The sequence below is a fragment of the Boleophthalmus pectinirostris genome, unplaced genomic scaffold (genome assembly GCF_026225935.1).
Source record: "Boleophthalmus pectinirostris isolate CB_2022bp ecotype Guang Dong unplaced genomic scaffold, ASM2622593v1 HiC_scaffold_16, whole genome shotgun sequence".
NCBI lineage: Eukaryota > Metazoa > Chordata > Actinopteri > Gobiiformes > Gobiidae > Boleophthalmus > Boleophthalmus pectinirostris.
The window spans coordinates 6,082,835-6,095,865 of NW_026571095.1; the positions used below are offsets into that span (position 1 = coordinate 6,082,835).

General features: G+C 39.2%; 1 protein-coding gene across 1 annotated transcript in view; it reads right to left on the reverse strand.

Moving 5' to 3' along the window:
• Positions 1–8,241: 8,241 nt before the first annotated feature.
• dpp9 (dipeptidyl-peptidase 9) overlaps positions 8,242–13,031 on the reverse strand; it is a 28,428-nt gene continuing 23,638 nt past the window's right edge. The window contains 2 exon segments of the mRNA XM_055151625.1: positions 8,242–10,826; positions 12,853–12,964. Of these exon segments, the coding sequence (XP_055007600.1) occupies positions 10,734–10,826; positions 12,853–12,964 (205 nt within the window). The 3' untranslated portion in view covers positions 8,242–10,733.

A 13,031-nucleotide genomic window follows, 5' to 3' on the forward strand; every position in this document is an offset into this window, starting at 1 on the left:
AACATGACATAATCACACTGTAGAATCTGGAAATTATCATTAACTCACAGTAGTCAGCTATTGGAATTCTCTCTCAGCGTGGTATAAAATAATATTCTTGGGTTGTGTAAGTGTGTAAAATGTAGTTTACACTTCTCTAAACCTGTTCTGAAATGCTCTGGATTCTTGGGTTTTATTAGCAGTTCATCGTTCAGTCTTTTCTTTATATCTCTTGTTTAAATGCTTCTTAAAACATGCAGTGTCAGCAGAATGTTTTTTGTTTTTTTTTGTTCTGTCTGATGATCTGATATGAGCTGCCATGTGGTGTGTTTATTTGCACACCAAACATCTGATCGTTATCTGGATCTGGAGTAATGACACTGATGAAATGTTCTGTAAACGGGGCAGGTTTTTACAGAGTTCACAAAAACATTATGCAAAATAGGAAAACTCATGTGAAAAAGATTATTTCAATGAGCTGTAAACGGTAAAGTCCTCGGATTTGTGTCTGATCATGGTCCCTGTGGTTTCTCACATCACACTGTGCAGTTTGAGCCTCATGAAATCATGAGAAAGGTCCAGAAATAAACCAGGATCTCAACTGGATCTCAACCGGATCTCAACTGGATCTCAACTAGCTCATATAATCCTGAGTTAGTCTTGGTTTTACTATAGTCCTGGTCCAGTCCTGGTCTCACAAATAGTCCTTGGTTCAGTTCTGGTCCAGTCTTGGTTCAGTCTTGGTTCCATCCTGGTCCAGTCCTGGTCTCACTATAGTCCTGGTCCAGTCCTGGTCTCACTGTAGTCCTGGGTCAGTCCTGGTCCAGTCCTGGTTCCAGTCCTAGTCCGGTCCTGGTTCAGTCCTGGTTCAGTCCTGGTTCAGTCATTGTTCCATCCTGGTCCAGACCTGGTCTCACTATAGTCCTGGTCCAGTCCTGGTCCGGTCCTGGTTCGGTCCTGGTCCAGTGCTGGTTCAGTCCTGGTCTCACTATAGTCCTGGTTCAGTCCTGGTTCAGTCCTGGTCTAGTCCTGGTTCAATCCTGGTTCAGTCGTGGTTCAGCCTGGTCTCACTATAGTCCTGGTCCGGTCCTGGTTCGGTCCTGGTCCGGTCCTGGTTCGGTCCTGGTTTAGTCCTGGTTCAGTCCTGGTTCAGTCCTGGTTCGGTCCTGGTCCGGTCCTGGTTTGGTCCTGGTTCGGTCCTGGTCCAGTCCTGGTTCAGTCCTGGTCTCACTATAGTCCTGGTCCAGTCCTGGTTCGGTCCTGGTTCGGTCCTGGTCCAGTCCTGGTTCGGTCCTGGTTTAGTCCTGGTCTAGTCCTGGTCTCTCTATAGTCCTGGTTCAGTCCTGGTTCAGTCCTGGTTCAGTCCTGGTTCAGTCCTGGTCCAGTCCTGGTCTAGTCCTGGTCTCTCTATAGTCCTGGTTCAGTCCTGGTCTGGTCCAAATGGAAGAACCAGTTTTGTGAGATAATAATCAGATTTTGTTGTACATGTGAACAAAGTGAAAGAAAATGTAGATTCAAACAGATATTTGAAAATTCATTGCACTTTGTTTTCCAAATATGACAAGCTCCGATCTAAATATTGTTTTATCTGATTATACTCTAATTATCTCATTTCTTTGTGGCCGTGTAAATGTACCTGATCTGAATTATGACAATTAGCAAATCACAAAAGCTGCAAGTCACTGAAATGTACCACAGGGTCTCGTTATGTCTTAAAGATGCACTGTGTAACTTTTCTGGAGGAGCGTCTGTCAAACGTTTTTCTTTATGGAGGTGTTATTGCTTTGTCTGGAATGTTTCACAGTATGACATTAAACCTTTCTATTGTCACGGAGACCAAACCAGACCAAGTTACAAGTCAGATCTGTGGAGAGGCGACCCCACTCACAGTCAAAATGTCTGTTTTTCTAGGTATTTATGAGCTTTAAAACCACCTGTAATTGAATAAATGTAAAGTCAAGCTCTTTAAAGTCACACTGTGGAATATTCCAGACTGAGCAGTGACATCTCCATAGAAACAACAGTTGACAGGTGACAGACCCCCAACCAAAAAGTGAACCTTACCTGCTAACTCTGTAGTTTAGACGTCTACAAACATGTTCTGAAATGCATGAGTTATTTCAGTTCATATTTCAGTCTCTCTAATAACAGATGCTCCTAAACATACTTTTATTTCTTCAATTTATCAACTAAAACAGTATAAAAATCCAAGTGATATATTGTCCTATTTGTCCAGTGTCCCAAACTTTAAAGTTCCTATATTACTCAAAGTGACTTTTGTGAGCTTTTAGTCATGTTATAATGTTGTTACCTCATCACAAACACACCTGGATTTGTTTTATGTTTCATTCACACATATTTAAGTAACACTTTATTATTACTCTGTTTCCAAAGCTCAATATGTTCTGTTCCACCTTGTGATGTTGTAAGATAAGATAAAATAAGATAAAATAATCCTTTATTGTCTCCCATGGGAGAAATGTGTCTTGGGACAGGGGGTCACATGCTTTATCAAAAAACAGGACAACACAACACAAAGCAGCACATAAACAAACACCATAGAACAAAATAAATATGAGACCAAGTCTGACCACGAGTGATGCACCAACAAGACCTTTAAATCATTCTTTACAGGGAAACCCTTTGTATTCTTGTGTTCTATTAATAACTGCACATTCCCTGAGCCTTTTACATTTCTTTGTTTTATTGCACTATCTTAGTTTAGTAGATTAACGGCTAATGGCACAAAAAGAATGTTTGAATCTGTTCAGTTTACAGTTTGGGACCCTGAATCTTCTGCCTGACACATCAACTCAAACTGACTGACTGACTAAGAAATAAGAAATAAGAACGGTCACTGTGTTCCAGCCTGATTCATCAGCTGTTTTCACTTCCGAAAAACCGTCTGACATTAAGATTTGTTCACTCGACAGTAGGTGGGTATTTTTTATCAGTTGCTGTTATTTGGTGGTGATGTATGTAATACTCCGCTAACAGGACTAACTGGTATATTAAGCTTTTCCCAAATCCTGTAGGAAGAAGAACAATAACGTCTTTCCCCTTGATAAAATTCACCAAACATTCTGTTTGTTTCGGCTTTAAATCCTCGATTTCAGGAATCATTGCCAACACAAAATGTCTGGCTCTTCTCTGATTGGCTGGTGCCTGAACTCACACTTCTAGGGTTTTTACAAACCGTCTAGTGTTTTCTGATTCTGACCTAGTCGTTGGAGAGAAATTAAACTGAGTGGAGGATCTAGGCGGGGCCAGCCTGGCTCCTGATGTTATAGTTTTTAAGTTAACAGCTCCTTTTACTTTTATTTTATTCAACACCATTAGTAAAAACAAGTCAAATCCAAGAGTTTCATTTCAGGTATAAGACTCAATGTCCAATCCTAAACCCCGTCTTTTTAATGATGTATCCACTGAACTGTGTCAACAGTTTTTAAAGCATTTTATTAATAAAGTTTCTGACATTAGAAACCAAATATCTGCCCCGGACCAAGCTGTTTATGTAAATAGAGAAGCTCTGGAATTTAATTGTCTTACTCATTTTATTCTTTTATCCCTTCCTTACCTTCTCAATTTTTTATCTCACATGAAAGCCACCACGTACCGTCTGGATGTCATACCCACCAAATTCCTCAAAGACATTTTTAATGTGGTTGGACTCAGTATTTTATCTGTTGTCTCGATCAGAAGGTCTTGTCCCATTCCATTTAAAACATACTGTGCTCCAGCTGCTTTTAAACAAACCTCATTTAAGCACCTCTGATTTGAACAACTTTAGACTATTTCAAAGCTTCCATTTTTATTAAAGGTTTTAGAGAAAGTTGTTTCTAAACAGATTTTAGATTTTATGAAGAGAAATAACATCTTTGAGAAATTTCCATCAGGTTTTAAAGCATCACACAGCAGTGACACAGCCAAAGTCTCAAATGATCCTCTTGTAGCCGCACGCAGAGGAGAGTGCTCGAGTTTCATTCTATTTTAATGATTAGATTTAAGTGATATCCAAATCTCTTGGCACGATATTTTCACGATATACATCTCACGATATTTACTGCGATATTTTGTTTAGGTCAATAAAAGTGTGAATATGTTACTTTTTCCTCTTTAAATCCATTGACATGATTTAATCCAATGAACTAAAATTTAAAAGTGTTAGAACTGTTATTTCTTCCTGTAGTCTGCACTGAAACGGAGCAAAGGATCATGGTCTATGTAGTTCCTGCTGTCTTTTTTACATATTGCTGCACCAGAACTAATCATTTAAGCGGAGAAACTCAATGCATTGTGATGGTCCATGATATTACTGAGAGACCTTTGACGATCACAATTTCACAGTATTTGGGTTATTGTTACATCCATCGTGAGAGATGCCTTGGGAGCTCTTATTGTATCATTTGTCATGTTTTATGAATGATGTGTTTGATGTGGCTGGTCTTGGTCCAGCAGGGGTAAAGATGGTAATGACCTTTGGCTACAATCCTGAATATTTACAAGTACAAGTTTTTTTTTTTCTTCTGTATTATGTTGTCTTTTAATATGCATTGTCCCCTTAATAAACACAAATACAAGAGGAGATTGGCAGTTCTAGGTCTGAAATTACAAAACACACCTCCACGTGTGTTTGTGATGAGGAAACAACATTATATATAAATCATAAAATAACCTAATCTGGTCCTTTAATTCCCCGCTCCACAGCTCCTGCTCACGTGTGGCTCTCCTCAGGTGTGGCGTCCTTCTTAAGTCTTAAGCAGCTTGCCTCACCTGGACCAGACCTGGAGCTGTCCGCTTTAATCTCTCCTTCTCCACTTTCACTCTTTGGATTTAATTCATTAATCTGTGAACCTGAGCAGAGGTCAGAGCCTGAAGTGAAGAAACAACATGTGAATTATACTAAACTTACATCATGGAGGTTATGGATGCTCCAACTGATACTTTACAGTCACATCATGGTGGGGGTGTTCTACATGTATGTGTATGCTGGAATGTTTAGGAGTTACCATGGTGACCCCATGCACACATTAGCAACAAGTCTCATCTGCACAGAACTGTGGAACATAAATGTTTCAACAGAATTTTTAAATGCAGTTGAATTTTGCATAGTAACTGAATTATTATTATTTATTTATAATTCATTATTTAAATAAACAAATAAATAAAATCACCTTTAAATATTCAGCCCAAATATTTTTAAGTCCTCAAATTCAGCTGTCAAAATTCAGTGTAACATCTACACTGAAATAAATTTGCAGCAAAGATTCAATACCCAATATGTGCTGAATATTTAGAAGGTGATTTTTTTTTTTTACACATTCAGGAGCCTGTGATCAAGCCGAGCGTTCATGGTCCTGTTTAGAAGTTTGATTTTCATTATAAAGGTGAGAGGGACTCACTGAAAAACTGTTGTGATTGTTACATGTGAGACGTTTGTTTTAGAGCACACATCAGCTCTCCTGCTCTAGTTCCAAATCACCTCTTTCTGGTCCGACTGTATTAAAGTAAAGATCAGATTAAAGTCTAATTTGAGTAACAGCACTTCAGACAGAGCAGTGCTTACAGTTAGCATCACATCCCAGGCGAATATTGATGACATCAGTTGCAAAGTATCAGTACGGACTTTTTAATTCTTATTTTTCAATCACCTCACAGATCAGACCTGGGCCTGGTGGCGTCTCTGGTTTGCCTCCCCAAAAAAGGTTGGTTTAATGCCAAACTGCGGAACATGACAGGTGAAGCAGCATTTCTATACCTCAGAAGTCACATAAGGCACTTTTGATGTTAGATAAGATATGGGGCAGTTGAAGCTTCATCTCTTTCTTGTTGAGTGTGAAGTGCGTCCATGTCCAGGCTCCTCTTGAGGCTGATTCTCCTGCACTGTGACGACCACAGACTGTGGACTAGTGTGTACACGGTGAGGACATGAGATGGAAAGCAGCTCTCTCACCTCCACACCTTCTCATGACGTCTCCATGGAAACGGGGCTCTCACCAGTGGAACAGCAGAAGATAAGAGGCGCCTGAAGAGCCTGGAGCACTCTGCACCACTCACCCGGTGAAACACATGGAAGAGAATGACGGCAAACATTTACATCTCAAACCATTTTATACACACACAATTCTTTATTTTCATGTTTGTTTGTTTTTTTTCATTGTAGATTCTCACTGAAGTCGTCAAAACTATTGAGGAACACATGTGGAACGTAGAAACAAAATGTGTGAAGTAACACAGAATATTATTTTCTGTTCTAGACTCTACATAGACGCCTGTTCCTTTGCTCTTCCAGTGATGAACAATGACAAGGCACTGTGGTAAGTGAAAACCATTTCAGGAGACCAAGGGTTTGCAGCAATGTTAACAAAGCAAAGGGTGGCGGAAACTAAAACAAAAAAGGTATACAGTATAGTTTTTTTTTTCTTTGCTACATAATTCTCTACATCTTGCTTCATATATTTGATGTTTTCAGTTTTTATCTAGAACATGCTGCAAATTTCTCTGATCTGGCCAAGATTTTAAAACTTATACCAGATTTATTTATTTACATCATGTTTTCAGATTTATTTTCTACTCACTAGTTCTGAGACGCTTCATTCTAGTCTAGAAGTCGTTTATTTTAAGAGAACTTGTCAAGTCAAATGATCTTGCTGCATGGACAGATCATTTCATTAGTTTTTAAGTAGAGGTGTAGACGATATCCAAGTTTCACAATACAATATCTTCACGGTATGAATCTCATGGTACGATATTTATTGCAATATCGTGGGAAAGCTCACGATATGGAGGGGAGGCTCATGATTAGGGATGTAACAATATCGAAATCTCAGTACGATATTTTCACAATATTCATCTCACGGTACAATATTTATTGTGATATTTTGTGGAGGTTGACAAAACTGTTAATATGCTTCTTTTTCCTCTTAAAACGCCTTGACAATACTTAATCTAAAGAACTAAGATTTAAAAGTGCTTAAAATTGTTATTTGTTCTTGTAATCTGCATTGAAATGTAGCAAAGGATCATGGTCTATGTAGTTCTGTCTTTTTTTTAGCTGTTGCTGCACCAGAACTCTTGATATATAAAAAAAGATTTGTAATTCAATATATTGTGATGATCCATGATATTATTGTGAGAACTTTGACGATACGATATGATATTTCGGTTATTGTTACATCCCTAATTTTAAGTAATTTTCTGATAAACTGAAGTGTTTGTATCTTAAATTTTGGCCAAGCTTTTTTGCACTGTAGAAAAAAGAAGTAAAACCGTTGCATGTGAAGGTTTTGTTAAAGGTGCACATTTCTAGTGAATGGTCCATCGACTGCTCTTCTCCATGGAAATCTTATTGCTTTGTCTAAAATGTTCCACAGTTTAGATTAAACCTGTCTATCAGCAAGAAGACAAGCACTACGCTACATTACAGTTCAGATCTGTGGAGAGCCATCGCTAAGTTCCAGGTTTAGAATACCACTTCACTTTCATGGTTCATCATTTTAAGAAGAATTGTGACATGGAAACTTGAATTGCCCTCTTTAGCATCTCTCTCATATTGTGTCACATTCGAAAGCAATATGTGAATAGTAATATATACTGTTATCTGTACTAAAATAATATAAATGTTTGTCCACTGATTTGAGGGTCGGTGGTTCGAATTCTACTCTCGGCATAAACATCGTTGGTTGAGTGGTCACATCCATTGACCCACAGGTTGGAGGTGCAATTCCAGCTCACAGATGAATGTTGTTGTGTCCTTGGGCAAGAGACTTAACCCATCTCACTCCCAGTGTGTGCGTACACGGGCGCTGTAGAAAAAGGACAATTTACCAACACCTCAAACTCTATTAAACAAAAAAGTTAAAAGGTGCACAATGTAAAGTTTTGGTTGGGTTCTGTTATCTGTTTGTTTCTATGGAGATGTCACTGCTCTGCCTGGAATGTTCCACAGTATCACATTAAACAGCTCTATATAACATTTATTCAATTACAGGTGGTTTTATAGCTCAAAAATACCTAGAAAAAACATCATTCTGACTGAGTGGGGTCGCCTCTCCACAGATCTGACCTGTAACTTGGTCTGGTTTGGTCTCCATGAAGATAGAAAGGTTTAATGCCATACTGTGAAACATTTCAGACAAAGCAATAACATCTTCAATGAGAAAAGCATTTACTCAGCTTTTCCTCCACGGGAAAAGTTACATAATGCACCTTTAGTTTCTAATGTAGACCCACGTGAGTTCTGAAGAAACAAAAGGGAGTTGATGTGGTTGAATCATACATTTATTCATTATCATGTACAAAGGATTTCCGGTGGTACAAAGCTGTTGTAATACTCCGGTGCTCACCCTTCTGTCTGTTTTATTGCAGTAAAAAAAGGAAATACCGGCATGAGTCGAGAGGTACTTTGGCAAATATAAATTATGAGTTAAGAAGGCAAGCAGACGACTCGCGTGATGCTGTGAGAGGGGACAAAACCTCCACGAGGTCATAAAACGTCATAAAAATAGTTTATTTAAAGAGCTATAAGCAGAGGACACAGAGGCCTGGGTCTGTGTCTGTCTGTACAAAAGCACCACACTGTAGAGACGCTGGCCCAACTGATGCACATTTGATACAATTTACACACACACACACGCACAAGTGCATATGGGGTGCAGACATGGACCAGACTGACGCAGGCATTAAAAGCTCCTATATTACACAGAATGGACTTTTGTGAGCTTTAAATCATGTCAGAATGTTGCTGCCTCGTCAAAAACAGACCTGGACTTGTGTTTTGTTTCATTCACACATGTCTGAGTAATGTAGTGGTAGTTTAAGTTAACCTTTTACCGTTAGTTTAGCTCAGTAGATTGGAAATTCCAGTGCTGAAATTATCCAAATGATTGTAGTGAAGGTGCATGGAGTTTAAAAACACAGTGGAGCACTTCATGAATTACCCCAAAGTGGAACAGAGTGTTTTCTGCTTGAGAGAAGAATTCTGCAGGATTTAACATGTGTGAATGAGAGAAAACACAGCTCCAGGTCTGTTTTGGATGAGTAAACATTCTAACAGAGCTCAGAACAGTGTAATATAAACCTTTTAAACTAGGAGAAAGTCAGCATGTAAATATATTGGTTTTATATGTCAATAGTTAATCAGATTCACTTGAGTAGTATTGTTTAAAATGCACAATTTGCAATAATGAACTGAAAAAAAAAACACCAAGTACCCTCTAATGCTCTGGGTAATGTAATGCTAGTGCAAGGTGATAGGGCAGATAAGAGACAGAAATGAACAGTCATGTCAGTAACGCTGAATAATCCAGATAAGCAATAAGATAAAAAAAAAATTAAATAAAGTAGCATTGTTTGTTGCTATTGTTGCAGAGAAATAAAGATTCCAATGAAAGCATCAAGTGTAATTAAAAAGCAAAGCTCATTTTGTGATAAAGGTCAAAGAAATGTACCCGCCCTCAGTAAACTGTCAACACAGTTTTTGTCCAGAAAGTATATTTATGTATTTAAAACTTGAAGTGCGTATGACAGGTTTTGATGATTCTCAGATTTTTACTTTTTGGTGAACATTTAAATTATAGTTTTACACCAATCAAGAAGCAGTTTGTGAAGAGAAGTTGAAAAATATGGTGAAAATTACAGGTAGAGAGTTCGATTTTAGAGAATCCCACACTGATGACATCACACTGGGAGAAATTCATCAAAAGTTCGGCACAATTTACACACAAGAAACGCCTTTTCTGATACTTTAATAACAATAATAACATAATAATCTCTGTATACGTAAGAGAACATTTGGCTTACTGTACCTCATGGTTGCTGGGTAACAGTTATGGAATTCCCTAGTGCGATGTCACAATTTCTGAGCAGAAAGTAAAATTTGAAACCTAAAATATGCCAAACTGGGAAAAAAGGTAAAATATTGTGTAAAATCTTAAATATAATGGTTTGAAGTGTGTTTTAGTAAAATGAGTAGTCCAACCTGTCATAGGCCCTTTAAGAACCCATGTTAGTAGTAAGTAAAAATATCTGTTTAACTTAAATAAAGATCTGAGCCATGTTTACACCCCAAGTTTCATGCGTCTATTGTAACTTAAGGATAAAATACTTGTCAGTTGAGACAATCTCTGCAGTAACGCGTTTGGTGGTGCGTGTCATTTACATATATGAGCCCGTCCATTTCAAATATAAGACTATTCTCTAGCACAAACTCACACAGCGCAAACGGGCACAGGGCAGTCGAAACAACACGTTTGGCAAAAGGGGCAAAGGGTCAAAGGTCAAAGATGGCGAATACCGAATAAGAATAGAGGACCTGGGTGAGCTGGAGACCACACCAAGCAGCCATAACAGCAACAAACGTCAACAAATCAGGTTATCTGCCAAACAGCCCACCTTCACTCCAAAGTATTTAGTATGAAAATCCAGTTTGAAGAGCTAAAACGACGTAGTTTCTTGATAGAATATTGTATCTGATATTCTCATAAAAACTTAAAACGCAAAAGCAACAGACGCAGTTCATTCCGTGATCAAATCTCGGCCCAGACTCTTCCCAGTTCCATCAGCGAGTTATGAATGGTTGGTGCGTTTCTCCTTAAGTCCATCGTCTCCTCCACTGTCTTCCTTTTAAAAGCTGGCTGCACGGGCGCGTTTGTGGGCATGAGACGGAGGGTGAAGGTGCCATGGGTAGGCGGGTGGGTGTGCGGGTGGGTAGGGCATGTGTGGTAAGCTGGGGGTGGGTGACACAGGGCAGGGCATCAGAGGTATTGTTGTAGAAAGTGCAGCAGCATTATCTCGTAGTGCTCTCCGGACTCAGGGCAGCGGATACTGTGGCGCTCGTTGGGATAAACCTGAAATAAAAAATTAAAAAAACATTTACTATTGATTGCCTAGGCCTGTCAGTCATTACTGCGGCCGCATCACTGCTCTGCACCAATCACCAATGACATCAGCACAGTGGATAGAAGCCGTGGTATAAACACATTATACAACCTGGAGCCGGGCATTGTGCAATTTTAACGCACTGCTGCTCATTGTTTTTTTTGGTTCCATGACAACCGAGCGGTTGCTGCTGGTTCAGTTTGAAACTTCTTCTTTTTTGAGCTCAGTTTTTAACATCCTGTCATGGGGTTTTGACCAAATAATAAGTGCAACATGTGCAGTTCAAAGGGCACAAGTAACAGACAGTTGGATTTTGGAAAATGGGTTAGTTTTTCCCGTATCCATGGAGACCATGCAAGAGGCTAGCTAAGGAGCCAGCGAAGGAACTAGCTCTAGCTGTGGACAGCAGCAAATGTGTCAGAAGATCTTCAGAGGAAAAACTTTGAGGGACTGAACACAAGGGACTGCTGGATTGTGTGAAATGAACTGTTATCCATGGAGACTGTGTCCATGGAGACAGTGTGAGAGGCTAGTTAAGGAGCTAGCTACAGACATTTGAGATGTTAGTTTAAATCTGCTCTTGGGTCATTGTGTCAGGGACATAAATGAGTTTCAATATTATCGCCTGTCGTCTATGTTTAATTCAGCAAAATATTAGCAATATACATTAAAAAATGTGTTATCGTGACAGGCCGAGAATTTGTTCACTGCCAACTCAGTCCTTGTTATTAATGGTATAATACTCCCTACAACAGAAGCATAACCAGACTGGACTGGGCTAAACTGGAATGATAACACTATCACAATGTCTTGAGCGTTCATGTCTGATGTACTGATGTAAATAAACTTCTCCAGCCTCATGTTTCTCAAAGATTCACTGAAATCATTAAACCCCAGTGTGAGAAGAGGAGGAACAAACGCACAAATGTCACACAGTAAAACTTTCCATCTTTCATAAGCTCCGCCCTGTGCACACGATCTGTCTGGTTGTCTTTGATTTGTCGGCACGTGTTGTATCGGCTCATTTCCAGCTCTGTGTGAGCCACACACACTGATGCAGACAGAGGAGCAGAGCAGGTTATCAAAGACCACACAGCACGTGTGTGGAACCTTTTGTATGAGATAAGATACAGCGCAGCAACAACAATCATGAGCCATACTGGAGAAGTGAAGTTTATCTATTCTTATTTGTTATCATCATGTTGTGCACAATGTCACTTCTCTGGAGGGCTTCAGACACCTGCTTGTCTCCATGGAGAGCCAGGAGTGTTCCACAGTATTTAAGGTACACTTTATTGTAGGGAACAGTCCATCCAAAGCCACATATCCTCTTCTATGGAGACAAGTCAGTCAACTTTTACAAAGAAATCTGCTTTGTGTGTTCAAAGTTAGATAACTTCACATTCCTAGTGAAAGATGTTTTTGCCAACTTTTATAGCACCATAATCTGCAGTGACTGATGGGAGGGCAAGTCTAGACTGAGTTTGTCCTGAAAATACTGAAAGGAGCACAGATATTCACGCTCATGTGTCCTGCTGTCTCTACACGTCAGGAACTGTGCCCATAAAACTGTGAAAAGAGCTGCATTCTGAAGACGTTTAATGGTTCATGGGAGAAAGACTCAACAGGCTTAAGTTACGTATGAAGATATACTTCATTTTGATCTACTTTCTACTTCTCACTAACCTGATGAAAGGTCCCATATTGGGCTGTTTTCTGATCTATGTTCTAATGTTGTTTCTTCATCACAGACTTTGAGTTATGTTTTGTTTCATTCACACATTTAATGCACAAACCCTGCACGTTTACATTGTTCTTTTCTCAAACAAAAAACACTCAATCTTAGATAAACTAATTAAAAAAATACTCAAACATGTGTGAATGAACCAAAACCTAACTCTGTGTACGTTTTTGATAAGGAAAATACATTTCTTTCATTGGCAGTTCTCAAAAGGAGGAAATTTGCAAGTGATCTCAAACACAGCACAAACTCACCTGCAGCTGGTATGGCTTCCCCGCGCGGATTATCTGTGACACAAGGAAGTTGGTGTGGAAAAAGTGCACATTCTCGTCTAAAAACCCATGAAGAATCAGCAAACGGTTGGGCCTGAAAGGGATGAGACAGATTTCAGATTTTAAAACGGCATCAAAATCTTAAACTTGACATGAACTCA